The sequence below is a fragment of the Mauremys mutica genome, chromosome 24 (assembly GCF_020497125.1).
Source record: "Mauremys mutica isolate MM-2020 ecotype Southern chromosome 24, ASM2049712v1, whole genome shotgun sequence".
In the NCBI taxonomy this organism is placed as follows: domain Eukaryota; kingdom Metazoa; phylum Chordata; order Testudines; family Geoemydidae; genus Mauremys; species Mauremys mutica.
The window spans coordinates 7,389,398-7,403,022 of NC_059095.1; the positions used below are offsets into that span (position 1 = coordinate 7,389,398).

General features: G+C 48.7%; 1 protein-coding gene across 8 annotated transcripts in view; it reads left to right on the forward strand.

Moving 5' to 3' along the window:
- The window catches only part of PTPRS (protein tyrosine phosphatase receptor type S), a 239,945-nt gene that overhangs the window by 163,705 nt on the left and 62,615 nt on the right, over nt 1-13,625 (forward strand). For all 8 annotated transcript variants that reach the window (XM_044998457.1, XM_044998461.1, XM_044998459.1 and 5 more), the window contains exon 7: nt 12,437-12,706. In XM_044998457.1, the coding sequence (XP_044854392.1) occupies nt 12,437-12,706 (270 nt within the window). The remainder of the gene's footprint in view (nt 1-12,436; nt 12,707-13,625) is intronic.

Sequence of the window (13,625 nt, forward strand, 5' to 3'; positions counted from 1 at the left end):
CTCAGAGCTACGAGAAGGTTGGTGTGGTTTTTTTCTTTTTTACTTTCTTTACCCACATTTTTACATTCTTAAGAGAAAAAAAAAATAACGAAATAAAAAATAAATAAATAAAAAAGAGAAAAAGCAAGAAATCTTTAAGATGAGCGAGACCCGCCCGTTCCCGGGTCTCGCAGAGATGAGTTGAGTTGCATTGTGGGCCTCTCTATGCATCCTTTGGTAATGTTGCTGAGTTCTTGCACTTTTTTGTCGTCATGGTTACCTTGCCGTTTGGACATTGGGCCTGATGCATGATAGGAGAATGTAACGATCTTCTTTGCATGCCACTCTTTTAAATTAATTATTACTATTATTTTTCCTATATATATTATATATATAATTTATTTTTAAATTCTGATTTATTTGAAGTAGATTTATTCTTTTCTTATTGTTTCCTTTTGGGTTTTTTGCTTTCTCTTGGTTTCTTCTTTTGGTTTGGATTGGTTATGCTGTGCTGTAGTTTATTCCAAACGCATTGTGAGAAGCCAGTGTTCCTGCCCCCAATGGTAACTGAGCCCCCCCGAGCCCCTCGAAGAAGAAAGGAGTCACACAGCTCTAACACCTGTCCGTGGAAGTGCTGCTATTCAGGACAAGCCTTGTTTCGGGGGGGGAGAGAGACTGGGGGTTGGAAATCCTGGGTGCTTTTAACAAGGGATCGGACCATTACCCCAATTCACCAGCAAACCTTGGAATAGTATCTGGGGTGTGTGGCACTTGATACGTCCTGTACCCAAACTAAGACCTGCTCCAAGGAGTTGGCCATCGCATACACGGAGCAGCCAGTCTGCTTGCAGATCAGGATGGGGAGAGAGGAGGAGCTCTCTCTTGTGCTACTGAATCCAACTCAGTGATCCCCACCCTCCTGCCTCCTTTGCCACACATGTGCACACACAGGCCCAAATTACCAGGCACTGGATCGTCTCATCACCAGCCTACAGCAAGTCTGCTCTAAAAAGAGGTGACTGGTCAAGATCCCTGCTGCTCCAAAGCCCACTGTGCACCTTCTACCTGTAGCCAGAAGGCTGCAGGGTCTCGGGCCTATTCCTCTTTCCTTACCCCCCTCACACACACACACACTCCCAACCCCGGCTTGTTTAACCAGCTGCTGCCTGGGCACAGATGCACATCAGCAAAGCCAAGTCCAGAAACCCTCCTTTCTGAAGGGATGTGGCTAGAGATGAAAGCGCAGCGGCAGGAGACTCAGGAGAAGCTGGCTTGATGCTTCTGGCAGCTGAATCCTTGTGGTGAATTTTGTTTGGCTTCGGGGATTCTCTCCCGCACGGCCATCCACTCCCCTATCGTCTCTTACTCTCTCTCACACATGCTCACACACTCCGTGGGAGTGACTCCCCAGGCAGGAGCGGGCTGGTGGATTTTTACATGGCACTAGTCAACTTCTGGTTTTGCCTTTGGAAAATGGACTGTCCTTCCCTCCCCGGTGTGTAGCTCTTATCCCCTGCCAGCCAGGCCTCCTTATGCAATACAGGACCAGACACGTGGCTTTCCCAGTGTACAGGTATTAAAGCTGTGTGATTTTTGAGAAATCCAGTGCAGTATTGACACAGTATCTCTGTCTTCCTCTTTCTCTCTCTCTCTCTCTTTCTCACTGTCTGTCTTTCTCTTTCTCTTAAGATGCTGAGATTTCAGTGCTTGGACCCTCAGTGCTGGTATTTCCCCCTCCCCTCCAAATCTCCCCCTTTCCCCTGGTTGTAAGGTACAAGGGTACCACTCAGAAATGCTGCGTTATTGACAGTGTCTTTCTGACGTGGCCAATAGTGGCTCTTCTGACTCCATCTCCAGCGAGACAAAAAACCCTCTATAAAAACATCTATTTAAGAACAGCAGAGTGGGTAGAGCCTGAAACGAGATTTTCCCCCGGACCAGTGCTCCCAGTTAAAATTGCCACTGATTACAGGACTTGCCTTCATGAATAGGAGTTTGAGTTTAAAGATTCAGGTAGAATTAAAAAGGGATTTATACACTTCTTTCGAAAAAGGTTTTGGTCTTTATAAAACATTTCTAATGTGTCCGAATTGCCCTGCCAAGGGTAGAATCGCCCCTCTGCTCTTCAGTGCAGTGGATTCTGCAGATGCATGGTGATCTGGGAAGCTCCTAGGTTTAAATCCAGGGTTTTTTAAAGTTGCAATAATAACAAGTATAATAAAACTAAACAAGACGCAGTGGAATGGCACACGACAAGTCAGTCGAGATCGGATGCTTATTAAACCAGATGCTGTCGCTGCTGCCCAGGAGGTCAGGCTAGATGAACCCAGGAAAAGTCTGTAGTGGTTGAAAGGAGCTGCCCTTGCTGGGCTCATGCGGATAGAGCAGAATTCTCTGAGGGACCTAGAGAAGCAGTGGTCCAGAAGGGCCGGATATCACTGAAGAATATTTGGATATTCTGTGATTTAGGGCCGGATTGTCAAAGGTATTTAAGCACCTGAAGATGTAGCTATAGGACCCTGTTGGGGTTTACAATCAGACCTAAGAAGATTAGGTGCCTAACTCCTATTGGTTTTGATACCCTGAATACCTTTGTAAATCTGAGCCTTAGGGTATGTCTGTACTTCAATCAGACATCCACAGCTGGCCAATGCCAGGATCAAATCTCTGCATGTCTGACTGTCACGTCACTGAGCTGAACCAAAGGGGCCCAAACGTTGCCCAGCAGAGGTGCAACGTTGGTGGTTTACCAGGAACCTAGATAATTCTTACAATGCAGCCATCCTCTTCTTGAAGATGAAGGCTAGAGGCCCCAGAATGTAGTCAGCCATCTCGATTCGAGTGGCCAACTCCTTGGCTCAGGAAGGAGCATAACACACCAGGACTTGAAGTCTCTGTACATCCTCTCCCATGTTAATGATGAGAGAAACCTGCACAGTGCATCTCAGAACTCTGTGGGCTGTGCTTGAGCAACCTCTAAGCATGGAGGGTTGCTGCTTCTGAACTTCCTTTCCTTAGGAGAAGTGAATTGGTTGGGTTTAAGCATCTCCCAAAATGTGCATGGGACGTGGCATCTGATGCATTATCAAGTATTTCAGAAACGCAGCAGTTGTGTTTCTGTAGGTGTGACCCCATCCCTCTCTTTGCCAGCCCAGGAGGGTTAAGATAATCCAGTATGTGTTTAAATAGCTGTACCGTCTCTGTCTCAGGCATACATATAGCAGATCACTCTTACCCGTACTGCATCTGTGCCTTTTCCATTATAGTCTGGCCTTTGCAGTCCAGTTCTTGCTGAGAATGTTCCAAATATTCTTCAGGGTTCTAGGAAAAATGTGACTTGGTATGGGTTCCCAGGTGAAAACAGGCAGCAGTAAATAGCTAATAGAAGAATACATTAAAATCAATTAAAATATATCTCAGTGGGGGTTGGAGACGTGTTTTTGGAGCTGCGTTGGGCCATCTAGCATTCCAGTGAACTCAGCAAGTATAACTTAAACAAATGCATTAAAAATATGTAGAATTTCAAAAATAATCTCATTTAGGCACCTGACTCTGAAATCAATGGGAGTTAAGCACCTAAATACCTTTGAAGATCTGAGTCCCAGCCCCCTACCCTAGAGAGCTGGGCAAGTTTGGGTCACTCAGGATTGTTACTCCAGAGCTGTCTGTTGCTCCAAATGCCCCTCAGGAGCCATGTGGAATGGGGTCCTGTTGCTAAATCCATGCACTTCCGATACCTGGTAGAGGCTAGAGAGAGGAATTGCAGGACCATTCTAGAACACAGAGAATAGCAGGGGAGTGTCATTCTGTTGCAGGATGCTCACAGCTTCTAAAACCCTGGGACAGGGTGTGTGTGTGTGAGGGAGTCTTAATACCAATCCAGAATAGTGTTAATATATTTTAGAATGCATCCAAGGTTGGGGGATGTAATGCCACTCTTGATCCCTGCCACCTCATTCTCGATCCCCTGTAAGTCCATTTTCCAGAATTCTGTTAACATGTTCTGGAATTCAGGGAGGGGGAGTGACTGTAATACATTTCAGAGCACCACCCCTACCCAAAAGTGTCATCATAGAAAGTCACTCCAAGCAAGGGGAGGGACGCCCTGTACAAGTTTGGGGTGTCCTTAGCTCTGAAATTCGAGAGTTTAAATATATGTATACACAAAGCGAACAAACAACTTTGCTGTGTTTCTGCAGAAGGATTTCTCACCAGGAAAAGCAACTGGAAACAAAAATATATATGTGTATCTATAAAGGGCACTTTGCAGGAACACTGTGCTGTACTGATCTCGAAATCTCTGCCTGCCTGTGTCTCTTACACCTTTTGCATCGCTGTTCTCTTTGTTTTAGGGGAAAAAAATTAGATTACACCTTGTCAAATTAAAAAAAAAAAGCCTGTGTCTAATATTATAGCAGCTACAATGGAGCTGCTTGGAAATCAATTGGGTTTAGATTATTTTGTATTCACTCATGCAACAGCAAAAAACAAATTTTTTAAAGACCAGAGATGTTCAGCCAGCCGGTCGCTCAACTGATGTGTTTAAATGACAAAATAATCGCCATGATTGGGAAGGGACTGAAGGCAAAATTTCCTCCTGACCAAATCCAGATTTTGGTCCGATTTTTATCTGTATAGGATTAATGAAATTAGGAAGGAGCTGGCAGGAGGAGGAAAAACTTTTTGTCCTCTGGAGGGACAGAGGTGGGAAATCTGAACGGCATCTTGCCCCAGTGGAGCGAACTGCAATTGGATTGGGAGACGAAGGAGGGGGTCGGAAGAGGGAGAGGCGGCTGTCTGGAGAACAGAGGGGCAGAGAGAAAGCTTCCTTTTGGGAGGGGAGGACAGGTGTAATCTAAACTTCACTAATAATGTAGAGGCTGCACATTATTTTGGCACCCTTTCCCCTACTCCCCCGTCCTCATTTTGGAGTAAGACGGAATGACTCCTGTCTCACCAAAATGGCCGATAATGTCCGCCTTCTCACCTCATTCGGAGCAGCAGCTTGCTGAGTGTCAAAACGTTAACACCATTTGGTTTTGTTTGGTGCTTTCAACCAGTCACTTCACTTTTATTCCTTCAGTCTTAATTTTCTCTTTTATTTATTTATTTTCCTTCTTTTTTGAGTTGGTTTAATGTGAATCGGGGTTTGAAGTGACGGGTTCTTGTCTAGCATCCCCTCCCTTTCCCCCATCCCAGTATCTTTTTTTTTTTTTCCTGAGCTAATCCGGAAGGGGGTTAGAAAGTGGAGTCAGTGGGTTTCGTCGGCACAAACTGATCGATCAGTCCTCAGATTTCTCTCACCAGCTGCGTCCTGGGAACACCTTTTAAGGACGGATTCTGGTGTTGCAAAACCCAAACCTGGATCTTCCAGTGTCTCTTCCAATCAGGTCTGTAAATCTGCCCCTTAGAACATCAATGTCTCTCATCACATGGATCTTCTGGCTACCTTTCTAACTGGGGAGAGAAAAAAAACCCTTGGCAATGTTAATGAGTATTGTCTTGTTGGTCATGACTAATTGAAAATGCCACTCGCAGAACACAACCTGTGTTAACTTCCCTGCATTAGGAGGAAGCAGCAGTAAAACCAGTGGGCTTTACCTGGCCGATCGGAAGATAAAAACCACAGCCCTTCTTTAATCTGTTCCGTTGCTAAAGAATTGGATGTTGAACAGAGTTTAACTCAGGGCACAGATACACAGCCAACCTAATATCACAAGTCTTACTATGTGTCACGTTGCGTATAGTGAGCCTCTCTTAAGAATGTGTGTTGAAGTAATTAGCTAGAACCACAAGCCTCTAGCATTTCGTTCTTAAAACCATGTCTGTTGCACTACTCAAAAAGTGCTTCCAAGAGTCTGGTGGCCACTGAAAAAGTGTGTGTGTGTGTGTGTGTGTGTGTGTGTGTGTGTGTGTGAGAGAGAGAGAGAGAGAGAGAAAGAGAGAGAGAGAGCGAATGAGTCTGTACAACAGATCTGGGCTTCTAGAAAATTGGGGAGAAGACGACATCCAATCCAAATGTCCCCAGAGCACAGGGAGGGTTGGATCCTGAATCTTAGCTCAGTTTGAGGGTCCGGTGCGAAGGTGGAAGGGGGAAATGAGAGGCACGTGTTGGATGTCGTTTGCTATTGTACTATTTGTATTATGTAGCACCAAGGAGCTCCAGGTATGGGTCAGGACCCCGTTGTACTGGATTCTGTACAAACATGGGGCAAAGAGACCCGTCCCCGCCCTGAAGAACTCACAATCGAAGGATAGCAGTTACAGATCCCAACACAGCTGTTTCCATTTTTCCCATCTCTCCACCCCCCAAATTCTGCTTTTTATCCTGATGCTGCACATGGGGAGAGGCTGTCAAAGAAACCTGGAGAGCCACCCAGAAATGCGTCATGGTTAGGGTCATGCTAGGCAGCAGTTAAAGGGAAATGAAGACAGAGTCCAGTAGCTGTAGCAGATAGTTCCTTCTCTGTTGTCATTCACAGCTGGAACGGTTTTAAGGCGGAGGTTGTGCTCAGCTAGGTGGCTGTGGGGAGTGCCTGTGACGAGGCTGCATTCATTTTCTGTCTGGATCGCCTACCAGCTTGGTTGCGGGAGGAGGAGAGATGACATGCATCATCCCCCGTACAGCCCCTCCCCAAGCCTGGGGACATGGGGTAACTAGTGCTGCAGAGTCAGCAGATACTTAGCTCTCAAAACCCATGGGAAAGGGTGGCAATCTGGCCCTGTAGCCGCACTTTGGGTGTCAGGGTCCTCCGCAGTGGATCTCACCCCCTGGTGACAGGTCCAGAACCCTGTCTCCTCTCCTTTCCGGTGAGTTTCAGTCTGGCGAAGTAAGGGATGGTAGCTCCATGCCCTTAACGCCTCCCTCCCCGCCCGAGCCCGTTTCTAAAATCGGTCTGCCTGGCTCTAGGTGTCAAACAGGACAGAGCCCCAGGGAGTGATGGTTATTTTGCCACAGCTGCCCTTTAGCGCTATTGGAGATGACACCTGAACTGCGTGGTGACTTGTGTTGCCAGCTGGATTCCATGGGGTGTCAGGGCTGCATGGAGTGAGATTTGGTCTGCGCTCTCTGCCCACTGGCAGATCACTTACAAAGTGTCTGACACCCCCACTCCTTCCACTGCCACCAGCACAGACCATTCCTGTGGTAGAACACAGTGCGCATTTGTAGAGGACATTCAGTGCCGTCTAATGGCGAAAACAAAGACGGGGAGTCAGGACTCCTGGGTTCTGTTGTGGGCGCTGCCGATGACTCGTTGACCTTGGGCACATCACTTCCCTGCTTTAGTTTCCCCATCCGTACAAGGGGGATAATAAATAACACGAACGTCTGAAAAGCTCAGTGAGATCCTGGGATGAAAAATACTAAAGCAGGGCAAAGCCACTGTTGTATTTTTGTGCTGGGAATTATTTGCCCCAGTGTGAGAATCCCGGAGGCAGCTCGGCTCTGGGAAAGAAGGGAGGTAGGGGTTACAAGAAGTCTATTGCAACCCTAAATGAATTGTTTCTAGAAGCAGAACCCCCACTACCCCTCTGCTCTTCTTGGGGTCACCTCCCAGTCCTTCCAGTTGTCTCTGATAACAGCGTCAGGGGCTCCCCTGGTTGCATTTGATTTTGCTCATCCGGCTGCTGCTTATGAAACCCAGCCTGGATGTGAGCAGCCAGAGCTCTCTGCTGAGTCTCTGACTGCTGCTTAAACCTCCTTGCCCCAAGGCTCTGACCTAGACACTGACCCAGAGCATCTCAGCTTGTGAAATCTCATGTCAACAGTCCAATAGGAGCGGTACAGTTATTAAAATAAATAGCAGCCGTGATGGCTTCTAGTCTGGCTCTCTTGCTGCTCAGCCCCTACCGGACCTCCAGCGAAGGGCCCTCTGGGTGTTTCCTGTCGTCACTGCCCTGAGCCCTGCCTTGCCTGCATTCGTGTGCTCTCTGTATGGCTCCCCTGCTAATGCAGGCGTTGTTGTCATTTCGTGTGTGTGTGAGAGGGGGAGAGAGAGAGTGTGAGCGAAGCTTCTTTAAACCAGGATACTGCCCACAGAGATGCTGCACCTTACCAACACTTTCTGTCCTTGCATTGCTGTGTGGCCAACCATATTCCAAATTCTCACCCTTCCCGGGATCTCGGTCTGGCATCGAGACCTGCCGTTTGCTCCCCACTTGGTATATGTGCTAACTGCCATTAAAGCAGCCGAGCGGTAATGCTGCACTGAGGGCCTGAAAAACAGAGCGCCTCAGCATCAGTGTGGGGTGTTGCAAATCGGCACGTCAGCTGGGCAGCCCTCAGCTTGTGTTTTGTGAGTGGCCCCTGTCCCCCATCCTCCACCCCCACCAGACACGCACAGGCAACGCTGGTTTGTTCCCTTCAGACTCCGATTCTCAGCACTCCGCCCCCATTGAACGATGCTTTTCAGTTCCGAAATTCTGATTTCTTCTTCCTTTCTTTTTTTCTTTCTTTATTTTTTCTTTTAATTAACCTCAGTTTGAATTTAACTGTCTTGTTCTGTTTCCATGACAACTTGGTGTTTGCATCCCACCCGCCGTTGTTTGTTGCTGTCAATGCTGTTTGCTGACTGGATCTTGTCCGTCAGTGTGTGTCTCCCCATTTCTCCTCAACCTCCCCCACCCCACCTGCCCCAGGAAGTGACATATCAGCCCCTCTTTGGAAGACTCATTCCCACCCCCACTCCCCCGATCTGTCTGCATGTGACTCCCCACCTGTTTCTTTTTAAGTACTCTCCATCTTGTCTCAGGTGTGACTGGCGCAGTCTTCGTGTGGCTCCATTTTCTGAAATGCCACCAGCTCCAGGGAAGCAGCCAGGACTCTCTGCTCTTGTCAAGGCCGAGCGACCCAGAGGATGGGAGCAGCACCTGAGGCACCTCCAGCCCTCCTTGCTAGGGCTAAGAACTTCCCTGCATGGGGGGCCTCCTGCCCATTTGCCCCAGCCAGAGCCAATGGCCAAGTGTGTTTAAACCCTGTCACTCAGCCATTGCTGGTGTCTAGGCGCTTCTCAGCCAGGCCCCGGGGGAGGAGATGCCTCCCCACTCTCCTGAACCAGTAGGTCCTGCCAAACCCTCCCCAGCCAGGACCGGGATGTAAGTGAGGCTATACACCCTCCCAGCCCTGTTTCTCTCCCCAGCTCGGGTCAAGGTGGGGATGCATTCATGCCCCTGTCCCTTGGGATCTCCCTGGTGCCGAGTCTCCATGCTCTTCATTGCCTGAAATCCTTGACTCGCCTTGTCTTCCCCCCAAGCTCTGCCCCATGGGTGCTGCTGCCCTCTCTGGCTGACTGCACAGAAGCGGGTCTGGTAGCCAAGTGGGGTGAGCTCCCCTTGAGATGGAGACATCTGGGGGAGAAGGCAGAGGCTAATTTTTCCATCGAGCTTCCAGCCTGTTGGTAGCAGGGAGAGGGATACTATCATTAGTCGACTAATAGGCTTCCGGTGGAGGTGCCCCTTCCAGAGAACCTGGTTGGTGCTATTATAATAATGCTCTGTGGTTCTTCCCCTCTGAACGATATGGGCTGCGACACCTCGTAAGCAGCTCATGCAGCTGCCAGGTGGCTCAAATTCTTCTCCTTTCTCCAAGCAAAGAAGAAGATCAGGAACAGAGGTTAGATGGGCAGGTGGCTGGGCTGGATAGTTGAAGCTAAGGCAGATATGGAGAGCAAAGCCTTTGCAAGTAGCTTGGGCTGTGATCACTCTCCTTCCCCCCCCCCCCGGTGCCGCAGAGTACAGCATTTCCAGCCCCTCTGCAGGCTGGGCGTTAAAACTTGAATAATGGAGGTTTCGGTTCACTGGCAACTCCTAAAAATGGGGGGAGGGGAGAATTGTTTTGGAACAAAACATTTTGTGGGACCAGTAATTGGATGTTTTGTGTCAATGAAGAGCATTTTTTAATATATATTTTTTTAATTTTAAAAATAAAATTGAAGGAAATATCAGAACCAAAAGACATTTTGAACCCAAAATTTTAAGCATCTGAACTTTTATAGGGCTTTATTTTTTGCAGGGGGAGGGGAGTTTCAGCTGTAAAATTTCACCCGCTGCTAATTAAAACTCCGTCCTTCCCCCACAGAAGGGTCAGACCTTGTTTCTCCAACTGTTCCACCCCATGGGAGAGAACCCCCTCTAATGGGCTGTCTCCTCTCCCAGCAGTGCAGTGCCCCACCCCTCTTCCCCCATCTTCATTCCCAGAATACTGCAGGCCACCATTTGAGAACCACGGGTTAAGGAGCAACCTGAAGCTGGGTTGGTGCCGTAAGCTAGAGGCTGATCCAGAACACCAGGTCTAAGGAGATCTGAAGCCACCATGACCCAGTGGGGAGAGCTGCTGGGCCTGATTCTCCTTGGCACCAGTTTTGTATGGGTTACGCTCCCAATGACTTTAGTGGAGTTGCTCTGGATTGACCGTGATGTAGGAGTGAGGAGAATCAGGGCTCATCACAACCACTGGTGTCCTTACTCGCTGAGTACGTGCAGGAATTATCTGGGTATCTCTGAAGCCAGCAGGGACTCATCCTCACACGGATCTTTCCCCTGTTGCTACGATTATACCTGCAGCCTCCACGACCTTTGTTCCTTTGCCCTCACTCCTGGGATGGGATGTTGCCCCGTTCAGCTCTCTCCCCACAGGGACTACATCTTTCTAGGTCACCTGCTGTCTGCCCATGATCCCTCTTGGACTCTGGGGGGGTGTTACGCCCCCTCTTCCCCCGTACACAGACTCAATGGAATAAATAATAGGGGGTTCATCCAGAGACAGATGGGGGGGCTCATGGAGATCGTACTCCCCTAGGGCCAGCCCTTGGGCAGGGAAAGGTTTCCATGCGCCTTGGGCAGCGGCTGCAGAGTTAGTCTCTGGGTTGGGTTTTAATGACTAAACTTCTCTCTGGTCCCCGTCTCCTGCTTTGACGTGTGAGGAAACCACGCAGCGGGTCCCTCCGTCCCCAGTCACTTCAGAAAATGGAGCCACGGAAACCGCGCCCTCTCCTTTGCGTCCATGTTCTTCCTGTGTAAGGTCTGGAAGCTGCATCCACTTCTCTGCTAAGGAGATGCACAGAACATGTCACTGTTTTCTCAACGTTAAAGTTTCATTACCTTGTTTTTCTTATTATTATTAATTCTATTCTATTTATTATTCTGCCAGGGCTGAGATGTGACAATGTGAGCCACCACATTGGGTCACATCAGCTAGAAAAAGTATGCAGCATTAAAGTCGGTTTCCCCCTCCCCTTCCCCGTCTCTCTCTCTCTCTCTCTCCACTCTCCTCTTCTTCCTTCTCTCTTTCTGTCTCTTTCTTTCTTCAGTATCCATGTGGGCATTTGCTAGTGGCCCATAAGTTATACTCCTCTGCATTTTCTTCTCTCTCTCTCTCTGTCTCTCTCTTTTATTTTAACCTATTTTGCATGATGTTTGTGACTCTGAGAGCTGCATCTATCGATGGAACCGTGTCAGATCTTAAAGAGGCTTCGTTAGGGTTTCTATACCCGAAAACCACAAAAATTTCATTAGAGTTTCTCATCTTTCCCACTTTCTCACGTTCCAGGTGCGGGGCGGGGGGCTCCTTCCTCCTGGACGGTTCTCTCACACACACAAACACATCCTAAATTCTAGCCTGCTCTGGGAGCTCCCCCTGTCTTTTTACCTCTCAGGTGGCTTCTCTGGACTTTGGGGCAGGAGGCCTCTTTCTCCTACTTGATTTCTCCTTGGATTCTCCCCCCCCTCTCAGGGTCTCAACAAGCTGAAGGCCTTTCCAACAAGAGCAGAGCCCTGAGAGGAAGCTTTCCTCACCCCCTCCCCACCCGAGCTCCTCCCCCTCTTCCTCTGTTCCCCTTGACACTGGCCAGAAATGAGAGCTCGCTGGTGTGAGATTGGTCCTTTCCATGGGGCATGAATCTGCTACTCTGGAGAGGACCAACATGGCGGTGGGCTTGTTCCAGATTTCCATGGGAGAAGGAGGTGGAGCAGGCGAATTAGATCCCATTAACAAAGGGGAGGTGGCAGGGGCTCTGGGGGGGGGTCGGGGGGAAAGCTGGGGCCCGAGCAGCTGTGGAGGAGATTGTTCGACGCGTGCAATGCCGGCACTTGTCAAGTAAAGATGAGAAATTGCTAATAAATTTTTGTGTATTTATCTGTGCTGTGATGGGTCTAATCTTGATCAATGGAACCCTGTTGCTATGAAATATCGCTTTATGTCTATATTCTATATCTTGTTTGTGAAGTAAAATTTATTTGAAGTTTAATTTTTTTGGTTTTGGTTTTTTGAATTTTTTTATTTTGTTTTTGTTTTTTTAAATAAAGGAAAAAAAAAGATGAGCCCCGTTTATATTTAAATTATCTTCTGCTCTTTTTTCTTTCTCCCCTTTTCTTTCTTTTTTCTTTTTCCCTTTTTTTCCTTTTTTTCTTTTCTTTCTTTCTTTTTTTTTTGTGTCACCTCTGTGCGTCTCGTCCGCAGTTCGCCGGGTGGCACCTCGCTTCTCCATCCTGCCCGTCAGCCATGAGATCATGCCCGGGGGTAACGTCAACATCACCTGCGTGGCAGTGGGTTCTCCCATGCCATATGTGAAGTGGATGCAGGGGGCAGAAGACCTGACGCCTGAGGATGACATGCCGGTGGGCCGCAACGTCCTGGAGCTCACTGACGTCAAGGACTCGGCCAACTACACCTGCGTGGCCATGTCTAGCCTGGGGGTGATAGAGGCTGTGGCTCAGATCACAGTGAAATGTAAGAGAATGAGCATGTGGGGGGCGTGACCATGCATGTGAGCGTGCGCACGTGAGCGACCATGCAGGTGCATGGCCATCTGTATGAGCATGCACATCTATGCAAGCGTGAGCCACCATGCGGGTGAGCATGCACGAATGAGTGTGTGGTTGCATGACCGTGCAGGTGAGCATGTGGGTTCGTGGTCATGCTTGTGAGCATGTGGCTGTGTGTGGAAGTGTGCAGGTGCATGCGAGCATGTGGTTGTATGAGCACGTGAGCGTATGGGGTCATGCTCATGCACGTAGGCACCTGGTGGTGTGTGCGCGAGATCAGGGATGAGCATGGTTGTGTGAGCATATGGGTACATGACTACATGTGATCATGTGGGTGTAAGTGCACACGAGTATGGACAAATACACATGTGCGTGCATGAGCTTGCAAAGGGATTGGTGTGCATGTATGTGTGTGCAGATGCTTGTGAGTGTGCATGTGAGGATGGCATGCTAGTGTGTGGGTTTTCAGTGTGCCCGTGGTACAAAAAAAATCCCCAACTGATTGGAAGCCACCAGTTTCCATCACTGGCTTGGGCGTTTCCTGGCTTTAGCAGCTGTTATTTATCAGGAGAACCGAGATTCAAACCTGTATGTTTTGTTTTCATCCGGGGTCACAAGGCTGACTGGCCTATGTGTGGGGAGCCTTGAGCGGTCGGGGACTGGGGCTTGCATCCCACTCTTGTTTGAGGGTTCAGAACCTGCCCATCTCTGGCATGCAGTTCCTTCGCCACAGCCTCATCTTGGTGTCTTACGGAAGCCTTCTCTGTTGCCTCACCACATGGGAAACGCAGCTTGAAGCTTGTGATTCCCAAGAGGAGCACAGACGTATGGCTTGAAGACTTTCCTCCTCAGCTGGGGAGCATGAGCAGCAGATCCCCTTGGCT